Raw genomic sequence first — 26,020 nt, forward strand, 5'->3', positions numbered from 1 at the left:
CAGTTGTACTACAAATCTTATGCACATTTAAAACAGAAAATCACTTTGATCAGCATTTTACAGCCAGGCGGCTCCACAGTTGTACATAAGTATTAGTGATATTTCTAACAAGGGATTTATTCTAGGATGATTCATGCATCATTTTACAGACATTTCACCAAAATCGAATTAATTAATTTGCTATTTGGAAACATTTGAAACTTCCTTAGCAAATATATTTACAGACAGATGGTGGATTCGAGGCTTTCTGGACAATATTAGTCATTGTTTTTGTCAATTTTATGGTGATTAACTATTGACGCTCATGTAGTTAATCAAATATTTTAATCGATTGACAGCCCTCAAATAAGGTTAAATAGATTATAAAGATGAACTCATTGACAGGTGTCAGTGTCTTTTTATAGACTTTCTGTAGCTTCTCATTCATCAAGTTCATGTGACATACTTGAACACATAACTTTGTGAATCAATAAAGTATTGAATAATGGCTCCAATAGTCATTTGAAACCATGATGCATAATGGGATAACTGGCTTTGATGCAATGATGCACAATCTTCAAGGTCATGTGATGAGTGATCAGTCTCTCTGATCAGTGGCTCACAGCTGATAATTACTGTGTGTGTTTTCACAGCGGTGCTGACGCCCTACTTCCTCTCCTACCTTCACTGGGACAAGGACCTCTCCACCACCATCTACCGTAGTTAAGATAATAATAATAATTCAAAACCATCATGAAATCTTCACTTGAACTTAAATGTTAAAAATAAAATACAGTATTTTCCGAAAATCTCATTTGTTCCCTTCAGGTCAGGGAGAGACAGAAATTCTTCTCCATTTTCTACATGTCAATTGATGCTGGGAGTCTCCTGTCCACTGTGATCACTCCCATACTGAGAGGTGAGCGTTCAAAGTCTTGATATTGATGAACCTGTTGAGGTCTGTTCACCATAAACTGGTGCTGCTAACGCTGCTAATTTGCACCTGCAGGGGATGTGCAGTGTTTCGGCGGTGACTGCTTCGCTCTGGTCTTCGGTGTTCCTGCAGCTCTGATGGCCGTGGCTTTAGGTGAGTCTACATCCACCTGCAACATCCAGTCACTGACTATTTTACACTGTATCTGCTGTCTTTAACTCATGCAAAGTGCTGCTGTTTGTATGATACACAAACATATAGGCTCTCTGAAATTCATTATCACAGGTTCTGTACACATATATATAACGCCTTACATACAATGACACTGTACAACATTCACAAACATATAGATTAACAAACCACGAAAATCAGTTTTAGTACTGTGATGGCTGGAGGTATGAGACTTTTTTTTAAAACTGCGCTCTGTTGTATTTTAACTTTAAGTTCTATATCTAATGTGTTAATGCTGTGTGAGAGACAAAATAAATAGATGTTGTCTACCTTGTAACTTTCTAAGTGATCATCTACAATATAGCTAAACTCTGTCTTTTTCTTTAATTTGTAAATTTAGTGATTTTATCTGATGACAATGTGATTATAAAACCATAATTTGACATTAGCCAGATATTAGATATTGACTGTGTTGGGATAAAAAAAAAGAAAACTAATTTTCTTTTGTTTCTTTTCAGTGTTATTTTGTGTTACAACTCTCACCTTTGTAAACTCATCTTTTTCCTATCCTATGCAAACTCTCTTTGTGGTCGTAGTGGAAAGAGTTCCTGCTGTTCGCCGTCTGCATCATCTTCTCCATCATGTCCTGCTTCTACACTTACGTCGGCCCTGATCAGCTGGACAAGATTCACACGGAGAGGGAAGGAGGAGGACGCTGACAACATGAAGAAATAACCTAATGAGATGCAAATGAACAGAAGGAGGAAGAGCACCAGATTGTAATTAATTACACCACAAACACCTTTGTTGTTTCAAGGTACTGTTTGTGAAAAATGAAGCACTGAGATGTGATTATTGGATGTTTTTTGTGCAGGGAAGACTAGTATTTGTTTATAACATAATTTTTTTGTTTTTTTCACTACAAGATGTTATGAAAGCAGAGAACTGAGACTGAACATGTGTATAGTGTTTAAGACAGGCACAATATTGTGTGACTTCCCACAAACATGATCAAACTGTTTTCTTGTCTGTATACAACATCTATTATACAACAAGTAGTTCCGACCAAGCAATCTGATTGGTCAATAAGACATTTAGAACGTGCTCAAATCAGCATTACAGCACGGCTGACTCATCACTGAAAATATTACTTCGCCATGTCATGTTGTTTATACATCTCCATGGCAACATGGATTTTTCCCCCTTTTATTTTCAGAAACGTAATTTATTACTCGTGAAAATAAATCACAAACTACACTGACCTCCTGTAGGTTGTTCCTGTCAGCTGCCAAAGTCACATTTATAGAACAATTATTTTATTGTATTTTTTGTGAATATATTGTAAACCTCCCCGTTACAGCCGAGAGGATTGTCTCCCTCCCATGTGTGTAACGTTACAAAGTCGGAGAGTTGTGATCGCGGTGAATATGTTTTTTAAAATATGGCCTGGAGCTGAATATTTCATTGGATAAAACGGAGGTGATTACCTGTATGTTTCTCTCTCTCCCTCTCTCTCGCTTGCGCCTTTGGGGCTTTTAAGTAGTGGAGTAATCGTTTGGCTTTCTCTATCAGCTGTGTCGGCGACACGGCGCTATATAGCTATAACTTCATTTACATGTAGAGTTTGCGGTTGTAGAAGCTACATATGTGAAAAGAAAAAAACGGCATCTTTGTTATAACTTGGGCGAGTTTGTGCAGTGTTGATTTAGTTCGGGAAAGTCCGAGACCGCGTTAAAACATGAACGTCAGCTCAGAGTTCACTCATCTGGGACTAGAAAATCATTTCTGTTGCTAGGTCGTTACTAAGGTTCGGACTATTTGCTGTAGAGGTGAACTAGGTTCCATTACACATAGGAGTCTACTGACGTGACTGATTGTGTTTCAGTTATTAGTCAGACCCCATTTATTTCCATGGAAACGGGAAGCACACTCGCAAAAAACTTTAAATTTTGAGAGCAAAACGTCCATCAACATGAATATTTATTTAATTATACGATTTATTTTGTTGGTAATTGTTGTATAATCGCAATATTACCCTCGAGGGTGTGCTTAAACGTAATTTGAGCACTTCGGTGATGCTTGCGGACCTCGGCGCAAGCGCCTCGGTCCTGACCGCATCACCGTCGTGCTCAAATGACGTTAAAGCACACCCTCTCGGGTAATATTGCTTAATTGCACGTCTGCCCGTCCTGGGTGAGGGATCCCTCCTCTGTTGCTCACCCTGAGGTTTCTCCAATTTTTCCCTGTTAAAAGGGTTTTCTATGGAGTTTTTCCTGAGGGTCTAAGCCAGGGCAGAGGATGTTGTTATGATGCCATGTAAAGCCCTTTGAGACAAACTGACAAACAAATGGGCTATACAAATAAAATTGCCTTGCCAAGTGTTATTACAAATGAATGTTATAATTATAACATGACTGTCACAGCAGTGATGCACAGTAAACGGCCACTTACACCTGACGAAAAACAAGGTATAACAAATCTAAAGAGAAAGTATTTGGGTTTATTGAGCTGTGGGCCCCTGGCATGTTGACTCACTATTATGTAACATGTTACTCTGTTAAATCACAGATTCACAACTCTTTATATAGCATCCTGCAAAGTGTTTGCCCATTTTGAAGGTTGATTTATTGATAACCTGCATGAAAGGACTTATATTTGTCTAATGTAAAATGTCAGTATTTAGGGTTAGGCTTTCCTCAGAGACCTCCGTCTACCCGAGGGCAGAAATTGTGATGAGGTCATAGACTCATAATGTGCTCAGGCCAGGGTATGACATACATATTTGTGCTGATTCTTCACAATGTGTCAGACAAAAGTGACCCTCCCACTTCACTGAGAGCAGGTAAACCTTGTATTTCCAGCTTGTAGCAGCTTCCCTCCAGGGGCCCCTTCTCAGTTTTCAGACTTTTCATGTATGGTGATTGCTCTTGTGTACAGTAAGTACAGATGCAGTACAACTACAGCCATCTCTGCAGCATTAGTTTAACATTCTTCTATTGTAATAACTTTACCCTTTCAAACAAAAGACTCAGAGGAAGGAAAATTACAACCTAAACAAAAGAAAAAGAAGTAGTCTCCTTTTATAGACCCTTTGTTTGCTTTTAGAAACAGTATTACCCTGAGGACAAAATTCAAATTGCATTCCTGCACAATCGCCAAAGGGACATACTGTACAATATGTCAGATGGTATTTACTAATGATCTTATCATGTAAATTATAAAATAGAGTTAATTTGTGTGCATTTGCCCCTTTTCCATCTCCATTAATGGTGCAACATAACATCAAACTGACATCCTCCTTCTTAATATTGACTTAATTCAGTGTCTTCTTGTAGGTTTTACATTCCAAGCATTGCTATTCTGTAAGTCTACACTGGTCTGCATTAGTAATCAGTAGCTGACCTCATCCCAGCAGCTCTTTGTTTCATCTTACCAGTCAACCAGCTACTGGGGCCATCTAGTGGTGCGTTCTTTGTTTCTTTCAACATAGTATCTACCTGCACTTTGCACACTTATATCTACCAACATACAGCACAGACAAAATCTAAGGTTTTGCATCCCTCTTTGTAAACCTAATTCTGATTGTAAAATAAAGTCTTAGACTCTTAACAGCCCCATGAGGAATCATGCTTGGGTCAAAAGAAAATGAGAAAAAGTGCATGATGTTAACCACAATAACCTGGTATTTCCAACTCAAGATGTGTTAGTATTTGGCGCCATGTGGTGGTAGTGTAAAGAATGTCACACAGCAATTGTAATATTATCTTCTTGGTCACACTATAAAATGGTACACAAACAAAAAAGTGTGTAGTAAATTTATTGATTTATTTTTTCTTCACCATAATGCCACACCACATTCCACTGTTATGACACAATTTGAAGGTTTCCACAAAACTAATACATAAAATACATAATTTTGTATTTCTACATTATTTTCCAATAGAAAAATTTGCTACACAAATGTTTTGTTAAAAGGTGCCTTTTGTGACTCAATACAATGGGTTATGTTGTGCAAGTAGAAAAAAAGTAGAACATACAACCGAACCACGGTAAACAAGGAAACCAAATCGTGAAAAATAAATTACAAAGTTGGACATTCCTTGAGGATAAATTTAATTTTCAACTTTTCCCTCATGAGACATATATAAATAAAAACCTTTTGTCATTTAATACAAATCAGCAGAATCACAAACTCCACATACCTCACAGAGATAAGATTGATTACAAGAAGACTGTATTGAATTAGATTCATTAAGGTGTACACAATAAAATAAACATTTTTTTTATATTAACTTTGTCTTAACAAAATGTGAGTATATACAGCTAATATACGCATAAATAACTTCAGTTAAATGATCAGTTAAATTACAGGAAAATACATTTTCATGTCAAAGTGGCTTTGGTCCAAATTTTTATAAAGTGCACTTTTAAAAAGTCTGGTTTGTTTTTATCCTGAGAAGGTACAGGAAGCTGATCCAACAGGAAAATATGAAGTCCAGCTTCTCCCAGCACAGATACAGTGCAGTACATGCTCCGTTGATCCACCATCACATCAAGAATCCTTTCTCTGGTATCAGGGCCTCTGTCAGTCTGTCTCGCATGACGTCCTTCGTTGAATAGCAGGGCAGCTCCAGAATAAAGTGGCATGTCAGGGACTCGGGGAAGAACTGGTCCTGAGAGCCGAACCAGATTTGCTTCCATCGAACCATCATGCGGACCTCCTCCATGCCAAAAATAGGAGCCTGCCTACATCCAGTCACGAAGTCTGAGGAACACAGTGAAGGGAAGGAGTCTTCAATTTGTTGTCAACATCTTACAGTAATGTAGCTTTATTTACATGGTGATGGCTAAAGGAGAACTCCTGTATTACGGTAAATGTTATAGATAGATAGATAGATAGATAGATAGATAGATAGATAGATAGATAGATAGATTATATATTATAGATATAGTTGGCAGTGTACTTACAAAGGAAGTCTTTCTTCTGTTCTTCAGTTAGTTCATCAAAAACCTCCCAAAGCATCTTTATGATCTTGTGGCCATGGTGGTATGGCCATTCATAAACTGCGCTCTGAATGAAGTTAAAAAAAGACACTGAGTCAGATCAAACACATGAGGCTGTAAATCTGCTGATTAGAACATCTTTTTTGTGTCGGTACCTGTTTGAGTTTCGCCCAGTCGTAAATGTCTTTGCCCACCAGGGCTTCCTGCAGCTCCTCCGGCCGAAACAGCTTCATGAAATCCCGGTCGCACACCAGGAAGAAGCCTCTTGCAAACTCTTGAAACACACTCTCCACTGATGTGTTGAAGGCATAGGACACAAAGGCATCCACAAACTCCTTCCTGTTTAGCAGATAAACAGGAAAATGTCAGCATCAAGTAACATGAAAGTTACAAAAATATATCAATGACAGATACTTTACATACTACACTTTTTCAATGTATAAAGAAACTTTGCCACCTTTTTCTTAATACCTTTTGATTAAAAAAATTGTTAATTGTTTAATTATTATAAGCAACATTAATCCTTGAAGAGTAAACATGGAGTCTTACTTGTTTTGACTCGTCACTGGTCTTCCAGGATTTTGGGGATCAAGGTCAACATCCTTCCCATCCCAGCTGATCTGTAGATCAGTCATTAAAGAAGAGAGTTTAATACTGTTGCTGCAAAACTATTGTAATAGATTTATGAGACAGATCATTGGAGATCGTTTAAAGTAAACACTAACCAAAAAAGACATGTACAGGTCTTCTTCTACATCACCATCATAGTCCAACGCATACTGCAGACTCCTGAAAAAAGAAAAAATTTGATAAATTAAGATACATTAGCAGACATATGAATTGTCCCACATAAAAGTCTCTTGCACCATTGGTCTACTCTAAACAGGAAGTCGACCATTTTGATGACATACTGTGAGTTTCCAGATGACACAATGTCAAACTATAAATTTGTATTAAACTTTAAAATCGTACCTTGCAACACACGGGCTGAACTCCACCATGTCCTCCAGCGTTGGCTCGATACCAAGCAGCTTCTTGAACAGGACCAGTGGGAAGGGCAGGTGTATGACACACTGGTTGTACAAGGCCAGTCCACACAGGAGCCCCAACAGGCGGAAGTTTGTACTGTCTTCTACTGTTGCCTGTTATAATAAAAACAGATACCATGAATCAGTGGAAATTGTTTGAATTAAATACAGACAATCCTCTGTGGTTCCAACTTCCAATTGAATCCTCCTGTATGAGGAGTAGAAGACTTACCGGTACTTTGGATGTAAACCATGCCAGAGATTCAGAGTCATTGAACATGAACATCCCAGATTTAGCCAACACCAAGTCACGAAAAAAGTGGTGAAAGAAGTCTCTTTTGTAGAGGTCTGTGACTTTTTTGTCCTCGTCAAAATAGACCTGAGAGACAGAAATTCTCATATTAATTGGTCTTTCTAGTTAGAAGCTTCTGTGAAGTCTTTTAAACAAAATATTTACCACAAGTGGCTTCTTTATGGCATAGATATGAGCAGCTGCCAGTTGTGTGAAGGTGCCGTCCATCAGAGAGGCTCGCTTCAGGTGTAGTTCGAAGTAAGGTCCTTGCTGGTAAAGCATTCCCAAAGGACCAGGTAACATCATGCGCTGGTGTTCACCCTATAATAATTCAAAATATGATTTTTAAAACTTTCCCACATTGTACATGTTACCATTTTAATTTGAGCCATTGTTAGAATAAATGAAAAATTAAAAATGAAAAAGCTAATGCATTTACTGGAAGTTGTCAAGTCAGGTCAGACAGTCTCTCAGATGACAAAGTGTACGATATGATAAAAGTTTAAGGCACAAGTTACCTGTGTGATTCCAGCATTGATGTCAAAAGCTGTTATCTTTGACTTCAGGTCCATTACAAATGGGTAGTTACAAAGGATCAATGGCTCAGCATTCAACATCTGCAAAAACAGAAAATCAGTGCTCAGTTTTTATTAAAATTAACCACTGAGAATTTGATGTGAGTGAATGACTTCACCAGTTAGGTGCTGTTAGAATTTCTCCTTTCCTACCAGATTTTTTGAACGCCACAGCAGCACGTCTTGTTGAAGAATCTCTCGGTTAATTTCCAAACAATACATTTTTTCCTCGATTTTTTTGTGTCTTGCAATCCTGCTGTTGGCCTTTAAAGATTGAAAAAAGAGAAAAAAAAATGTGATAAGTGTGTGTTTGGTATGGTTTGAAATTTACAAGGAGTCTAAGACCAATGATACTAACATTGTATATGTGTTGCAGGACTAGTAGCATATTTCTGACTCCAGAGTTGCGAGTAAAAGGTTTGCGGGACATGAGGGCTGCCAGGGCCTCCTTCCACACCATCACATATTTAACCACGGCGTGTCTCGGCAGTGAGGACAACCAGCCCACTGAGGAAGACAAAATGGACATTTGAAAACATTAATGCCAATTAAAAGCTTTTTAATTGATAAGATTATAATGCATATTATGCATAAAAAAATCTTCAGCAATTGTTACTAATAATTACAATTAAATAACATACTGTAGGTCTTGCGAAAGTAATTTCAAATTCTGATCATATATTTTAATTTTCATTACTTATTTACTAATGCTTGTGTCTATTATATTCATCTCACAGTTAACTTTTGTCTCTGACTGAAACCATTTGATTCGATCTCTGACTGTTCCTGAACACATCAGAGGGTGGCAGCACCATTCAAGTAATAAAATTAATTTATTCATTCTTTTTAGGTCCAATATGATTACTTCAATAATGCATTTTATTTCAATGTAAAACTGACTGATTATATTCTGAAACAGTCAGTCAGATCGGACACTGGGCAAGTGTTAACTTTTGTTTTATAATGGGTTTCACAACAGTGTTATAGAATAGAGGGGGCTTTTTAAAAAAAGGGAATCATCTCCTCCTCATTCCCAAACACAATTCAGCTTTAGAAAAGTAGCAAAAACACAGCTTTTGTTTCTTCCTATGACACAAACTGTACTAATGGTTGGTGGATCACACCATTTCAGGCTTCTCGAACATTTCAAAGTGTTATTTTCCACTGTACCTGTAACCTGGAGGCTTTCAGCAGACAGTCGTTGCAATGCAGCAGCAACACCCTCAGCCAGTTTTGTAGCTGGTTCCTTTTCGTGTTCCTGGATCACATGCAGCAGCGCGGTGAGCAACAGGAAGATCCTCAGCCCCTCCACTCCCACTAGATTCCCATCAAGAGTGGGAAGCAGCTGCAGAAGAGCAGCCTCAACCTGTCGAGAAAGTAGTGCCGACTGAGTGATGTTGTGTCAGTTTTGTGTGATGAGATAACAAAAACACAATCACGTTTCAGTTTCGTACCTCTGGCCAAAGAGAGTCCTTCCTCACCAGCTTCTCAAAATTTTGTTCAGCAAGATCCAAGTTCAAGCCGGAGTACTTTGATGAGGTCTGGAAATGTTTATCTTTGCTAAGAAGAACAGAGGCAGATGTTAATGCGTTTCTAGGTATAACCAGGAAGAAGTAAGTGATGGCTATGCTAAAAAAAATCAGCATTTACCTTTGGTCCAGGAAACTTTGATTCAGACAGGATGCAGAGGAAAACATCTTGCGGATTTTCCTGTGAAGGTTTCACATGGTTTGTTAATAACACTTCGGAGAGAGTATGAACAGCTTTGATGCTAAATAACAGTGATCAAACACTGGATAAAAGAAATACATATTAAGAGAAAAATAACTTGTGATCCATTGTACCCACTCTTTGTTTTTCCCTTGTGATTTTGAACCAGATTTAGACGTCCATCTGCCAATCATGCCATCGAGCGAGTGCTGTGGTACATTGTTCACAGCATCAGGGTTTACCCCGCGTTTCATGTCCTGAGGGAAAAACAAGAAAGAGTTCATGTTTGGTTTGGAAAAGTGGGGTAAAGACATAGATAAGGTGTGTACTGTATGTGTCTGTCCGCACCTCTTTAGACATGCACGTTGCAAAAGAACGGTTTCCTCCTGCGTAGATGTTTCTAATGCTGGGACCAATGCCGTTGTCTATGATAATAATAATAACAACAGAATTAAAGTGATTTCTAGAGGAGAGAACCTACTGTATATCACATTGTACTATATTAGTATTTTATTTTGTGCTCCAACACCTACCCTTAACAAATAATATTAGAAAACTGTAGTATTTTGAGTTACAGTTGTTTCATTGTTGGTTAATTTTACATACAGTGCACTATAAATAAATTTGACTTGCTGTGACTCATTCATTTCAGTCATTTTATTTGTGTATTTACCCTGTGGCAGTTGAACAGGGAGTGGCACAGATGGATGGCTGTTCTCTCCACTCCCCAGCTGCCCTTGCTCACCACGCCCAAAGGAGTAGACCCTCCTGGAGACTGTCAACACTAATGTGTGATGCCTGATTGAGGGGAAAAAATGATATATATTAAGTATAATAAGTATTTTGTATTTCAGATTAATATTTTTAATGTCAGCAAAGTTTTATTTTCAGACATTTAGCAGCTTCCAAGCCTTTGAATCATCAGAATGTAACTACTGTGATAATCTCTCTATGATGAAATGACTGAGCATGACTGAAAGAAGGAAGGTGTCATTCACATAGAAATGCAAAAAACTGTGAAACTTAAAGGGATAGTTCACCCTAGAATGATATTTCGCTCATTATCTACTCACCCTCATGTTGACTAAGGGCTGGAAGAATTATCAGAGTCCACCGTCCCTTCTCTTAGTTACAGGGGGTCTCGGCGTAGCAGTGAATTTCAATGCAACGGTTGCAAAGGGACACCGGAGCTCTTCGTAAAAAAACACACACAAAAAAACATCCAAATACCTCCATGATGCTCGTATGTAATGTCCGTCTTGTGCTGAAGCCCCAAATTGCGTAATTGTCCCGAAAAAAAATTAAATAAGTCTATATTTTAAGCTTGTTTGTAGCGGAAGCTTCTCGTCTTCTTCTTCTTCTCCTCTTCCTGGTCCGTCCAAATATCGCGTGATTTGCGCCGGCGTCAGTGCGGTTACTGCGAATCACGCCGCTACAAACAAGCTTAAAATATAGACTTATTTAATTTTTTTTCGGGACAATTACGCAATTTGGGGCTTCAGCACAAGATGGACATTACATACGAGCATCATGGAGGTATTTGGATGTTTTTTTGTGTGTGTTTTTTTACGAAGAGCTCCGGTGTCCCTTTGCAACCGTTGCATTGAAATTCACTGCTACGCCGAGACCCCCTGTAACTAAGAGAAGGGACGGTGGACTCTGATAATTCTTCCAGCCCTTAGTCAACATGAGGGTGAGTAGATAATGAGCGAAATATCATTCTAGGGTGAACTATCCCTTTAAGTGTGAAACTTATAATCAAATGTTGGGTTTCAAACAGGAGGAGACAGACTCACATCTTTTCTACCTTCCTATTACATTCTGGTAAAATCAGTCACAGGTGTTTATATACTGTAAGAAACTGAAATCGTGCCCGACACTGCCCCAGTAATAAACTGAACTTGGCTCAGTGTGTAATTATTTATCCCATATAATCTAAGTTTAGAGCTGTACTGTACCGTCCACATGCAATCTTGGTGACCTTTGCCCCCAGGAGCTCTGCAACAAGCCGAGGCCGTAGCTCATTCCTGAGGGAGTTGTGCCCGAGTTGTCCGTATTGACCGGAGCCAAATGTAAACACTGCGCCATCCTGTTTCTGTCTGTCCATATGCTGTTGAAGCACATCATGCTAGCATTTATCTGTGGTATCTAAGTAAATATTGTTCATATGGTAATGACATGGCAACTTAGTAATGATATATAGCATACTAAAGGATAGAATGAAGTCTTAATATGTAAATCTTTAATGTTGCAGTATACAGTGCCCAGTGTTGTCCTTTCCTGTAATAAAGCGCAGCGGGTTACGACATGAGAGCGTCAGACTCACCTTTGTCAGAACAGCAGTGTGCTCTGATCCACAGGAAATGTGAATAATTTTCTTCATATTCAGGTAATGAACAGGAGTTGGTGTGTTTCTGTCTGTAGGAGAGACATCAAAAGTCAGACTGACATGTTAGGAGGCATTTTTATATAGTCTCTATAGTATATAGAAATATGTATTTAATAAGTGTTTTTAAACCTGTTGTGTCTCCCAGGCCGAGCTGCCCACAGTCGTTCCTGCCCCAGCCGAACACACCTCCAGAGACGGAGAGGGCGAAGCTCTGCTCTCCCCCTGCAGCGATCTGAACCAGGGGGGTCGCTGACAGACAGCGGAGGTGTTGGGGTGAGTTGTCGCTGCTCTGGGTCTTTCCCAGGCCCAGCTGGCCCCTGGAGCCCTCACCCCAAGTGTACACCTGACCATCTGTGGGGGCACGACATCACCGTCACATTCCTCACATCCTGACACAATATACAGTATGTTCACCTATTGTAAAAAGCACTTTGCAATGTTTTTAATATCATTCATCATTATCATCATTCGATTCATAGTTGCTGGTATATGTAGATGATACCGTACCTCTGGTCAGGGCGACTGAATGCTGACTCCCACAGGCAACCTGACAAACTGGTATGTTGCACAAAACTGCAGGTGTCCTGAAACAACAGAAACAACCAGAGCTCAGAAACAATAGGAGTTGGTTGCAATGAAAGCAACTATAAAAGACAAAACAACTCAAATTATGAAATGACAGCATCCGAATACTAACTTTGTTACAATTACAAAAAACATGTCAAACTCAATATCTACCTCTGTGACAAGGAAGCTAAACACATTATAAGTCTACTGTTATAAATATGTAATACTAATTATTATAGTAGCCTACTTTATATACTATTGGGTTATTGTAACTATAATACCATAGAATTAATAGTTCTTACTGTTTGTCTAATGGTGAAAAATAACTTTGTTATTCACTTGAAAAGTTAGATTTTTCAGGCTGCTGTGCTGTGCCCACATATTTTCACATGATGTTCATACATGTTTTTAACCAAGCACTGTACAATAGTTTTACAATATCTACTTACCATTACTTAATAATTAATTTGTTGCTAATATGTGATAATATAACAAGGAGTAAATACATTTATATATTTTTGCAGTAACTTTAACCATAATGCTGCTTTATTTGTTCCTACCTTGGAGTGAAAGGAGAGTCAGTTGTGTCCACACAGAAAACTGTGCCTTTGTCAGACAACAGTGTGACCGAGTTTTCTCCACAGCTCACAGCCTCAATCTTCTCTTTATTACACTTCACAGACTCTGTGAGAACAAACCACAGAGACACAGCAGGTGAATACAGATCAATCAATGGAGGAAGAAAAGCAGGAGAACTTTCTTTCACCAGATCAAGTTTTGCATAAAGATATGAAGAGGAGACTAACCGTGAAGCTCACTCTGCTTCTCTCCTCTCTGAGTGCGGATGATGAAGGCTTCTCCATTAGATTTGACTGCAGAGAGCAGACTGTGACCTGTTGACAGGTCTCTGATGTAATAACTGAGCTCTAACGAGTTAACTCCGTCTTGTGTCGCAGTGTTGGATCCTCCTGTCAGCAGCTCAGAGAGCCGCTGACGGTCTTCTCCCCACGAAAACATCTCGCTCAAGTGGCTCCGGTGAAACCAGCTCTGGCTTTTTATGATTCAGCTTTTATAACTCACACTGAACCTGATTGGCTCATTTTGCTGACTCGTTGTTGTGACCTAGGGAAAACAAAACTTAACAAAGTTGATGAAACGAAAATAACACGCCCGGTGACTCAGGAATTTCATGAGCTCTGAAGTGAAAAGAAAAACGAAAGTGAAACTGCAGCCAGCGCTTGTTTTTATGTGACGGTGTTTGGAAATGATACTGAACAGGAAAATAAAAAGAGTTCAGGTTGAAAACAAAAATACACGAGTACAGCTGAGTAGCCTATAGTAGTCATTCACATTATCTATCATTAATGCGTTAATGTCGAGTACTCAGCTTTTATGCATCATTATACGACTATTCAACATTATAAATTACTAAATGACCTACTCAGTTGTCATCATGCAGTAGGCTACATGATTACATGAGTACACAGTAGTCATTTTACATTATTCTATCAGTAGTCAGTAGTACCACTCAATAGGCACACTACATATTGTACTCAATTTAAGTACCACAAGTATTCATTGTTCGTATATCATTGTAAAAGTAGCCTACTCAATAGTCTTTATACATTATTAAATGAAAACTCATATTTTTGTGTAGGCTACTTGCATATACAGTCTATGTGCAGAACTCATTGTTCCTATATTAGTATAAAGGTTCTCAGTAGTGATACATTGTTATAAAACATTATACATTATTCTCTAGGCAACTGAATCAGGTCAACTGGACTTAGCTTTTGTCTTTGAAGACATTTTGCCCCTTATCCAAGGCTTCATATTACATAAGTACTAGTCAGTATCATGAGTTGGATAACATCAATTTTTGGTTCTTGACCTCCGATCTGATCTGTTTTTTGACTGTTGTGTGACTGACACTGTCATTATGACATAATCTGTCACACACACACACACACACACACACACACACACACACACACACACACACACACACACACACACACACACACACACACACACACACACACACACACACACACACACACACAAGCCACAGTAACACCAGCCAACATGAGGCTGGTAAAAAGTGATGTAATGAAGGTATACATATATATTTATTGTCTCAGATTCTGTAACTGACCCAATATGAGCCTCTACAGATGGGCTTTATAGGTAATGGATGGATTGTACAACTAAAGCACTGAAGAATGTATATATTTTTTATTGTTCCAACTTTATTTTTTGTTAATTACAGTTTTAGTGTCAAATATGATCTGTACAGATGCAAATGCAGAGGATTGTACTTTTCTGTATACAATTATTTTGTAAACAAATATTTACACATTTTATTTCTTAAAGATGTAACACAATACACTAGAAAGATTAAATAAGATTCCCCGGCAATGTATGTAAACAATTTATCTCAGCATTTTCACCATAAGGAATGGATTTTGATTCATAATACAGTGTTATTTGTTGGTCAGCTTTCTTACAAAGTGTTACTTCAATGTTAAGACACTGTCCCGCCATCAGTTTCAGATTCTCCTGTTGTTGCACAGAGCCTCTGTCAGCCTGCTTTGCATAATCTCCTTGGTTGAGTATAAAGGCAGCTCCAGTCCGGAGAAACACGTGTGTGACTCCGGGTAGTACTGGTCGACTGGAAGCTCCTCGACTGGTTTATCTATGATCTTCATCTGGATGTTTTCCAGGCCCAGAATAGGCACCCTTTCAAAACCTGTCAGGAACCCTAGTGGAGGGAAAAGAGGTCAAATGTGACAGTGAGATCATTAATTTTGGATTGGTTTATTTTCATGACATCTGTCGTGTAAAACATGAAGTATAAACCCTTGCTCATGCTAACTAGAACAGTCCAACCAACGTTGCTGGTAAATGGGGAAAAAAAGCTTCATAAATCATTCAATTGTTTGTCTGAGTGTTAAAACATAATTGACTTAAATAAATTCCAATTTTAAGAGCTTTCACTTGATTTAGTGCTCAGTCTAATATGGTGCACTTATACATACAGACAGCAGTATGTTCTTATGTTAGGGATACTTACAAAGGAAAGCTTTCTTCTGATCTTCACTTAGTTCATCAACAATCTCCCAAAACATCTGTATGGTGGGGTGATCAGCATGGTACACTCCCTCATAAAGTGTGTTCTAATAATAGTAAAAAACAGGAAGTTAAAATGGCATCCGTTATTTGTTGTCATGAAATACTAGGATGCAATAAATCAGTCACAGTTGGACTATAAAACAAACTTTGCAGAACACGTTTTATTGAATGGTACCTTTTTCAGCTTTTCCCAGTCATGGAAGTCTTTGCCCACGAGCACCTCATGCAGCTCCTTTGGCCTGAACAGCCTCACCAGGTCTCGCTCACACACTTGGAAGAAGCCTCGTCTGAACTCTTGAAACACATCCTCCACTGATGTGTTGAAGGCATGATTCACATAGGCATCCACAAAGTCTGCCCTGTTCAGCAGATACAAAAAAAAAAGTCTGAACCAATCGATTGCGTGCAAAAATCTGTCACAGCATCAACTGCTTGGTTTTGCTCAAATTAATGCAGGAGTTGTTAAAATCAAACCACTGACATTTTCCTGTGAAACTTGGGAGCTTTTGGTTTACAAATCCTATTTGTGGTGCACCTCAAGGATCAATTTGGGGCCCTATTCTTTTTTCTTTCACATGCTTTCCTTAATCACATAGTTAGGAGATATAAAATATCTTATTTCTTTGCAGATGATACATAATTATATCTTCCTGACACTCCTACTAGGTTACAGTTATCTGCAGAGTGGCTGCCCTAAGGGATTGCTTTTAAGATATAAAGTCTGAGATAATTTGCAATGTTCTACAAAGATAAGACTGATTAAGTTTTGACTATAGAGCTATGTAAATCAAGACAGAGTGAAATGAAACCAAGAGCGACTCTATTCGTTTTTTTATGGCTCTCTATAGCAGTGGCAGAAAAACTGTGAAAAACAAGGTTTACTTATATGTGACACCCTGGACTTTGTGACGTTCACAACACTAATGCTTCATATTAAGGGCAAATGCAATTATAGTGTATTGTGTCCTTTAAATGATTTCTGAATTCCCATTTTCTGGAAGTTAGTTAGTTAAAACTACAAAATCCAAAATGTCACAACTGTTTGGGAAGGGTGATAAATGCTTTCATCGTTCTTACTTATTTTCATTTGTCACTGGCTTCTCAGGATTTTCAGGATCAAGGTCAACTTCTTGCCCATCCCAGTCGATCTTTTAAGAAAAAAAGATAGTTATGTCACTGCCATGGGGAATAATAACAGGAGGAAAAAGGAGTTACAGTTTTAGACCACCTACCACAAAACACATATCAAGGCAGTCTACGTCATCATCCAGGATGTACTGCAGACTCCTTTAAACACAGTAAAAGGAATAATATTAATAAGATTAGACACTATTTACAGTTGCTCTGGGAAATCTGACACCTAAACCTTCAAATTTGAGCAATTCACATTGACATGAGCTTTCTCTTACTTTCCAACACCTGGACTGAACTCCATCATGTCCTCAAGCGAAGGCTTCACACCGAGCAGCTTCTTGAACAGAGCCATTGGGAAAGGCAAGAATATGATGCATTTGTTGTACAAAGCTAATCCACATAGGACCCCAAACAGGAAGTACCTCTGCTGCTCCTGTGTCACCTGGTTTTGATGGTAGAGAAAAGTGCTTGAATATAAGATTCATGATTTACTGAAATGTTCTTTTTCTTTCACCTTAATTAAGGAAATAAATGCAGTTTAACTGCGAGGTCTTACTCTGGAGGGGAACCACGCCAGTGTCTGGTTGTCATTGAACATGAACATCCCAGATTCGGCTGACATCATCTCATGAAAGACTTCGTGAAAAAAGTCTTTTTTGTAGAGATTATCAATCACAATGTTCTCGTCAAAGTAGACCTAGAACACAAAAAGGCACAAATTATCTTCTATCCATGTCCTATCCATAATAAATTAACAGTAAATAAATTATTATAAAAGTTTTAGTTTGACTTCGGTCATGCTGTGATTGTCAGATTAAAACTACATATTTACTGCAAGTGGTCTCTGGTAGTCCCTGCGATGAGCAAGAGCCAGTTGTTCAAAGGTGTCCTCCAAAACTGATGCTCGTCTCAGTTCCAGTAAAAAGACCACTTCTTCTTGACATGGGATACAAAACCCAACCTCATTGAACAATTCAACGATGTTTTGCACTTGTGCTTCATTCTGGAGAGATCAAGATTTCATTTAATTATCTGTTTTTATGTTATGTTTTATTTGTATTTTGTCATACTATCACACTAAAAAACACAACAGCATTGTGTGTAAAAGCTAATTCTGAGGTACAGCAGCTCAAGGTTTGCTCACCATTGTGCCTGATACATTCATATCGAACACCGTCTTCTTTGATTTCAGATCCATCACAATTGGAAAGTTACAAAGAAGAAGTGGCTGATTGTGTACACCCTGCAAGGGGAAAAACTACACATGTCCTTTATGGTTAATGTTTGTATGTATTGTTGTATTAAATCAGTGGATTCAAAAAATGATGCACAAGCAAATGCCTTTAGCTCACAAAATAATTAACCATGTGTTGTTTTTTACCTTTTGTTTGGATCGTGAACGCCAAAGCAGCACCTCCTCGTAAAGAAAGCCATTGTCAATTGACAAACAAAAATCCCCTTCTGGTATCCTTTGGGATTCTGGAGTCCTGCTGTTGACCTTTGAAACAAGTTTATTTTTATTTTATTAGGTGAAAAAATTGAACAAAAGGAAAAAAAAATATGTGTGTGACAGAAAACTGATACTAACATTGTACAAGTACTGGAGGACGTGTAGCAGATTTCTGACTCCAGAGTTGCGAGGAACAGGCTTTAAGGACAGGAGGGCTGAGATGGCCTGTTTCCACACCTTCACATATCTACCCATGGTGGAGGTGGACAGAGAAGACAACCAGTTCCCTGAGGAAGACAACATGGAAATCTGAAAATATCTGACTGTGGCTGCTCCTTCTTCCCCCCATCACTCTTTGCAATCTTTAAAACTGATCTGCTGTCAAGGTTGCTGTTGTCTTGTTTGTGGACACATTTTTTCAAACTGATCAAGGTTAGTTATAACTGCATTGCCATTGTGTTTCCTACATAATAAAAGCCTCCTCATATAAATATTTCATGTGGATTAGCAATAATTTAATACAGCTGTATTATGGTGTAAAGAAAGTGAACAACAGTAAAGATGAATACATTCACATTCTGAGTTTCTAATATTAAGTAGACAATGTTAATGCAGTAGACTGTGCCACTTCCAATAAAGCCTGTTTTAAAGAAAGGTTTTCACTTTAATTAAATACACAGAAAACATATCAGCTAAATCTGACAATAAATACTGTCCAAAATCGGGTTTAAATGTCATAAAAATGATTGTAACCTCCTCAGTCCTCTGCATCATAATGGTGATGATATGTGCGTTGGTACCTATGATCTGTAGGCTTTCAGGAGGCAGGCTCAATACGGCAGCAGCGACTGTCTCTGCAAACTTGGTGCTCTTTTGCCGTTTGTGTTTCTGGATCGTGTACAGAAGCTCATTGAGGAGAAGGAAGATCCTCAACCCCTCCACTCCCACCGGTCTCTTATTCGCGGATGGAAGCAAGTCCAGGATCGCAGCCTCTACCTATCGGTTTGTAAAAGATTGCAAAAAGGTCACTGGTGGCATTAGTTAGTCACAGCAAGCCATTTTAAAACAGCAGCATGGATATTTATACATCATTTTTCAAAGACAAAATTTTACATACCGTATATGTTGCATACAGAACCACCTAGGTACTCACCTCTGCAAAAACCTCATCCTTCTTGACCAGTTTCCTGAAAGCACGTCGTGCAAGTGACAAATTCAGGCCAGGATACTTTGTTGACGTCTGGAAATGTTTGTCTTTGCTGAGAGGAGAAAGTAGAAAAACACTGACCTCACATTTATCATGGGGTAACCATGAATTTCTAAACCAAAACTCATCACAATCATTTTAGTTTTCTCTGAAATAGTGGTGGAGAAAACACAAAGTACAAAAAGCATCCACACTGCAGGCTAGAAGAAATATTTCTCTGATAAAAGTAGCGTGTGTTGTGTTTTCACCTTTGCTCGAGGAAGCTTTTGTTCACACAGGACGCAGAGGAAAAGGTCCTTTGGATTTCGCTGTAAAGAGTTTAGATTTTAACTCCACTGCACTGAGCAAACAGCCTGAAAAGCTAAATGAATAATTACACTCACATAACACCAGGCTCGTCAACAAACTGATTACATAATGAGACACTAAACACTTACTGTTTTATCTTCTTCCATTGCTTTGAATCACATGTCCAGTTATCAATCATTTCATCAAGACAATGTTGAGTTTTGTTCATGACACTGTCAGTGTTTGACTCCTCGTGAACTTTCTGTAAAAGAAACTCTCTGAGTTGATGTACATTCATTTTATTATCCTACAATCACGATTTGAAATGTATGTATTTGTGATGGTACCTCATCAGATGCACATGTTGCAAATGAACAGTTTCCTCCTGCGAAGATGTTTCTAATTTTGGGACCATCACTCTCGCCTGAAATGAAAAATAATCAGGAAATGTGTGAACTTGTTCATAGAGACATTTAATTGCATCTTCAGTGGTTAATTACACTGATGCCAGAAACGTAGTTTACCCTTTTGCAGTTGAACAGGTAGTGGCACAGACGGATGACTCTCGTCTCCATGTCCCAGCTGCCCTTGCTCTCTGCACCCAAAGGAGTAGACCTTCTTGGAGTCCGTCAACACTAATGTGTGATTTCTGAGTAGAGATGTGATGTACAAATTATAGACACAGATCTACTTCTTTTCTTTTAGCTACATGTTTCAACACAGCAGGCTTCAAGCTTCAACTTTTGCAGACGTTATTCAGGTCATTTCTGAGGTGTCACTGTTGAAGAATTACTGAACTATAAACAAGATAGGAGTACAGTACCGTCCACATGCAATCTTAGTGACCTTTGCCCCCAAGAGCTCTGCAACAAGACGAGGACGGAGTTCGTTCCTGAATGAGTTGTGCCCAAGCTGTCCATATTGACCCGAGCCAAATGTAAACACTGCGCCATCCTGAGGAAACAACCAGACAACAACAGTTTAAAATCCCACAGAAAAGCAGTTAGAGATTGACCTGTAGATGCTAAGTAATAAAATTAACATCAAGACATTTTGATATCCAAGACTGGTGAAAAAGTTGGGTACCATATTTAACATTCAACACTAGGGGTGTAACGGTATATGTATTCGTCCCGTGCCGTCACGGTACGGGGGTCACGGTTCGGTGCACACAGTCACACGACGAATACGTCTGAATGAATAAAAAAAAAAAAAAAAAAAAAAAAGTCGAGTCCTCACTCGAATCCAGGTGGCGGTAATGAGCCTCGAAGCTGCCTGCAGCCGTCATAGCAGACGAAGAAGAGAAGTGATGAGAGAGTGAAGTTAGAGGAGGAGAGCTGTCTGCTTCATTCATGTCACTGTGGCTTCTCAATGAAACAAACGGCGGCGGCGGCGGCGGCTCGCGACCATAATACATCCATGCTCGCGACTGGTCCACCGGACAAAGTCCGTCGGCGATGTTTCACGGATGCGCGGTGCGTCGCTAGAAACGCATCAAACACGTAGCGCATGTTCACCCCGATATGTCAATCACTGGTGCAAGTAAAAAGACTAGTTGTGTGCAACAACTTATCCCGCAGCTTTTAAGCCTCTTGACATGAACACAGACAGGTGAGGAGAAAAGGAGACCGCACACTATATAATCAGACACATTTTGTCTGATGAAGGGCTGACGCCCGAAACGTGTGAGTGACATTAAACTGTCACGGGAGCTTTTAACTAGTGTGCGGTCTCCTTTTTTCCTTACCTGTGTCTTTCTTGGTGGTCCAGCACCTAGTCTTCAGTTTTTTTTGGATGTGTGTGTAGCTGCCTAATATGTTTTATGAACACAGGCAGGACCAGAAACATCACCAAAGTAACTGCTAGTCTAATTAAACTGTGTAAACCAACATTGGTGTCAGTTTATTGTTTTGTTTTTTTAATAATATTTTTTTAATAATAATAATTTAATAATTCGAATAATAGTTGCCAGTTGTCAAGTGCACGTTTTTTTTCCTCTAGAATTAATGAATGGCATTATAACACTCCTAATGCACTTGTTTTATTTTGTATTCTTTTTTCTTTTAACTTTTATAACACAAGACAGATTTTAGTTTTACATTCAATTAGTGTCTGTTGTACCGAAACCGTACCGAACCGTGACCCCTGAACCGAGGTGGGTCATTCCATGAAAACTGTTAAATTTGGGCTTTGGAAATTTGAGTTTTTTTATCTCAACGTTTTTTTTTTTTGTTTGTTTCATTGCATGAAGAACATGTAACACTTGCAAAAAAACATATTTTTCAAGCTCAGACACCCTTTTCTGACGGTCTTTTATCACATTAAAATCCCGAAATCAGAGTTTCTTTTTCCACCCCGTCACAGGACAAAGGTTAACAAATTGAACAGTAATTTTAGATTAAAATAAGACAAACAAAAAGTTATTCACTTCAGAAGTATTCTTTTTGTTCAAAAACACCAATAGTTTGTTTAAATTATTTTTTTTTAATCTTTTTTTTTTTGTTAAATCACACTGTGACGGGGTGGAATATATGTGTGACGGAGTGGAATATTGTGACGGGGTGGAATGGACAAAATTTAAGAACATACTGATAACACAGAACAAAGTGTTTAATTTGATGCTGGGGGAGGGAAATGTGAAAGTGATAGAGATTTAAATATTTTATACTAATTCAATATGAAGAACAGTGCCACTGATTCCACCCCGTCACTTTAGTGTGTGACGGGGTGGAATGTGACGGGGTGGAAAATCTAAAGCAATATGGCCGAAATCCTGGATGTGCTAAAAGCTAACACTGCAGTTAGCATGGAATTACATCGTAAAATTAAGGATTTATACAAATGTAATTTGAAATTTTGATTTAAAAATTGTTTTCCCCACTTTTTGTGTGTGACGGGGTGGATATGCTATGCTTAACGGAGAAGGTTTTGAAAGAAAAATTTACCAAAAATGTTCTAAAAGAAAAATCAGAACTCATCATTGTTTGCACTTCCCTCCTTCAAACTCTTGAATGATGTCACTCCCTGTTTCCTGTTTCCTTACAGGAAGTTTATTGCATTTTGGCGCAAAATTACATTGGTGTGACGGGGTGGAATATGAAATTGATGGACATGGAGAAATTATGCTATTTTAATAAAAAAATATGACATTTTAATATAATTAACATATTTCCTGTTAAGAAGAAAGTATTTCTAACTATAAGAACAATAAATGTTTGAGATGTATTTGATGTTTTTTAAGTTTTACATTACATGAATGAGAAAAATGGTCAGAGCGGACATGAGAAAATGACTGTAGTTTAACACAAAAAGTTATATATGTGCAAATTGTATATTTATTATTTACTTTTATTTTACCTCATGCTAGAAAGTAAACTTTAATTAATGGCTTCAGACACTGAAAGTATTACTGACAGTTTTATTATGCCTCCTATACCTCTTTGAATGTTGGGGACCCAAACTTAACAGTTTTCATGGAATGACCCAGGTACGTACCGAACCGTGACTTTTGTGTACCGTTACACCCCTATTCAACACAAATACTTTCACTTTAGGGATCTTAATTGTATATATATTTTGCCTTAAAACCTATTCCTATTGCGTGTAATTTGATGAGTAAATAATAATGATTTTCTCTATCATGTGTGCAGTGTAGGTGAATATATATTTCATTACTTGCCATTTTAAAACTTACCTTTGTCAAAATAGCAGTGTGGTCCTTTCCGCAGGAAATGTGAACAGTTTTCTTCTTATTCAGGCAGTTAATAGGAATTGGTGTGTTTCTGTCTGTAGAGAGGAAATTAACATTCATGTTTACATGTCATAGGAAGAGGTCTGTATTATAGATACGTTTCTATGGAGTTATTGCATGTACAATTTACTGTTATTTGTCTGTTAAAGAGACAACACATTACACCACATTGCAGTTTTATCTTTATGTTATGTTATAGTAGCCTATCTCAAGTGGAACTGTACAGCACCTTTTGTGTCTCCCAGGCCGAGCTGCCCACAGTCGTTCCTGCCCCAGCCGAACACACCTCCAGAGACGGAGAGGGCGAAGCTCTGCTCCCCCCCTGCAGCGATCTGAACCAGGGGGGTCGCTGACAGACAGTGGAGGTGTTGGGGTGAGTTGTCGCTGCTCTTGGTCTTTCCCAGGCCCAGCTGGCCCCTGGAGCCCTCACCCCAGGTGTACACCTGACCATCTGTGGGGGCACGACATCACTCTCTGAGCTCCAGTGCAGTGTTTAATCTCTTCTATCTAACACTTTCAGGGCATATCTCAACACTGGCCTTGGACTTTCTTCATCTGTCTGACAGTTTTCTTCCACCAACAATTAAGGAAAGGCTCTATTTGATGTCAATATATAAATACATTCAGAATAATATCCTACATATTTTTTATTTTATTTTGTCAAACCTGTGGGGCAGAGAGCGTTGTCTGAGAGTAATTGAATAAAAAGGCCTCATTGGCTACTCATGGTGTAGCCTAGTAATGAAAGTCCTATCTTTGGCTCAGGTGGTACAGCTGGTTGTCCACTAACCAGAAGGTCTATGGTTCTGTGTCCCTGGGCAAGATACAGAAACCTAAACTTTCCTCTGATGTATCACAGTGGATGAATGCTTGGACACAATACCTGATACATGTAGATACAAGCACTGCATGACTGTGTGTGAATGTGACTCAAGTGTGACGTGTTTGGAGTGGTAGGCCTACCAATGATAAGAAAATAACTAGGCTATTAGTCAACTTAAATGATTATTTCGAAAAGTCAAATTACATGCAGGACACACATCTTTGTAAATGAGCAGCACTAAATACAATCTTCTTTACAATGGTATCAGAAATCTTATTCTTTAGCACATTTAAAAACCAACTAGTCTGTACAAAGGTGAGTGAGAGCAGCTGTTTTTCAAACTGCACATTTACAGTACCTTTGGTTAACGCAACAAAGTGCTGACTCCCACAAGCAACTTGAGAAACTGGTATGTTGCAGAAAACTTCAAGTGGCCTGAGAGAACAGGAAAATAACAAAGTTCACTTGGATTATAAATAGCCTACTGTAAGGCAAATAATCATAATAAAAAATCTCTGACATTTTGACCCACTCTATTGCTGCAGGTTGTCTTTACCTTGGAGTGAAGGGAGCACGAGTTGTATCCACACTGAAAACTGTGCCTCTGTCAGACAACAGTGTGACCAGGTCATCTCCACAGCGCACAGCTTCAATCTTCTCTTTACACTTGACAAACTCTGCAGGCAGACAAACAAACAAACCACAGAAACACAGCAGGTGATGGAGGCTGCAGCAGCTGACTCTATGTCACTATGATGTAATACTACAGTGTTTTTATAGTTGCATCATGTCTAATACTTGTTTTATAGGCAGAAACAGCACAAATCAGACTGATTCTCACTCTGTTTTCCTCGGACTCTTCTTCCATCTCTGCTCTCGTTTGTGCGGATGATGAAGGCGTTTCCATTAGTTTTGAGGAAAGCCAGCACATTGTGACCCGCCGACAGGTCTCTGATGTGATAGTTCAGGTTTAAGAAGTGGACTTCATCCTCTGCTGCTGCACCGTCGACACCACCTGAGTCCGGGTCTTTGATCCAGAAGCCGCGGCGGCAGTCCTCTCCCCAGGAGAACATGTTTACCACGGTGCCCTGTCAGCACGCACAGCTGATTTTTATATCACCGAGAAACGAAACTTAAGGTGTGAGTAATAGTAAACAAAACCTTAGCGCTGAGCGTGAAACGAAACTAAAGCCGAATCACACAGGGCTGAGTGAATGTCTGCAGTGAAGTTAGTTTTAAGTTGGATATTCGACACATAATGCACATTGCTGCACTTTTATCTTTGTGTAGGCCTATCTGTCACAAGTAGGCTATAGCCATCACACCATTCATCTGACCACTTCCCTCACTCGGGGTTACTGTGTAAAAAGGGACCAATTAAGTTATCCTGACTTGTTTCTATAATTTAAATCAAGTCAACATAATGAGTTGAGGAATTTAAACTTACATGTCACTCATGTGGTGTCTCCTCCTAGTCCTAACAGACCCAGTAGGCTACAGATTTTTCAATGGATAGAATAGCTCAAGAAGTTCAAGGAAATTAATTACTCAAACATTTGTCTAGTCTATGGGTGGAAGGTGTGGCA

General features: G+C 38.8%; 2 protein-coding genes across 8 annotated transcripts; both read right to left on the reverse strand.

The window, feature by feature from the left end:
- Nucleotides 1-5,021: 5,021 nt before the first annotated feature.
- On the reverse strand, nt 5,022-25,542 carry LOC310987678 (putative E3 ubiquitin-protein ligase HERC3). 7 transcript variants are annotated; one of them, XM_083974056.1, is made up of 23 exons: nt 25,276-25,542; nt 24,991-25,111; nt 24,793-24,869; nt 12,212-12,433; nt 12,020-12,111; nt 11,652-11,782; nt 10,367-10,491; nt 10,042-10,118; nt 9,832-9,950; nt 9,634-9,693; nt 9,438-9,543; nt 9,154-9,349; nt 8,342-8,490; nt 8,137-8,247; nt 7,927-8,025; nt 7,574-7,729; nt 7,349-7,495; nt 7,061-7,230; nt 6,814-6,877; nt 6,638-6,708; nt 6,244-6,427; nt 6,053-6,155; nt 5,022-5,849 (listed from the first exon to the last, which is right to left on the reverse strand). In XM_083974056.1, exons 1-23 carry the CDS (start codon nt 25,505-25,507, stop codon nt 5,632-5,634), a joined length of 3,030 nt encoding a protein of 1,009 aa, XP_083830182.1. In that variant the 5' UTR covers nt 25,508-25,542; the 3' UTR covers nt 5,022-5,631. The 7 variants fall into 7 exon arrangements, with proteins under 7 accessions (XP_083830182.1, XP_083830181.1, XP_083830179.1 ...); XM_083974055.1 differs by having other exon boundaries at nt 7,355-7,495; nt 11,652-11,803; XM_083974053.1 differs by having other exon boundaries at nt 11,652-11,803.
- On the reverse strand, nt 14,899-20,435 carry LOC310987196 (putative E3 ubiquitin-protein ligase HERC6; the record flags this gene model as incomplete). The annotated part of the gene is made up of 11 exons (XM_083973389.1): nt 14,899-15,410; nt 15,723-15,825; nt 15,957-16,140; nt 16,859-16,929; nt 17,014-17,068; nt 17,191-17,357; nt 17,472-17,612; nt 17,748-17,918; nt 18,504-18,652; nt 19,166-19,361; nt 20,385-20,435. The coding sequence occupies 11 exons, from the start codon at nt 20,433-20,435 to the stop codon at nt 15,199-15,201; spliced, it is 1,500 nt and encodes a 499-aa protein (XP_083829515.1). The 3' UTR covers nt 14,899-15,198.
- Nucleotides 25,543-26,020: the final 478 nt, after the last annotated feature.

This window comes from Trachurus trachurus (assembly GCF_905171665.1).
Source record: "Trachurus trachurus genome assembly, chromosome: 6".
Classification (NCBI taxonomy): domain Eukaryota; kingdom Metazoa; phylum Chordata; class Actinopteri; order Carangiformes; family Carangidae; genus Trachurus; species Trachurus trachurus.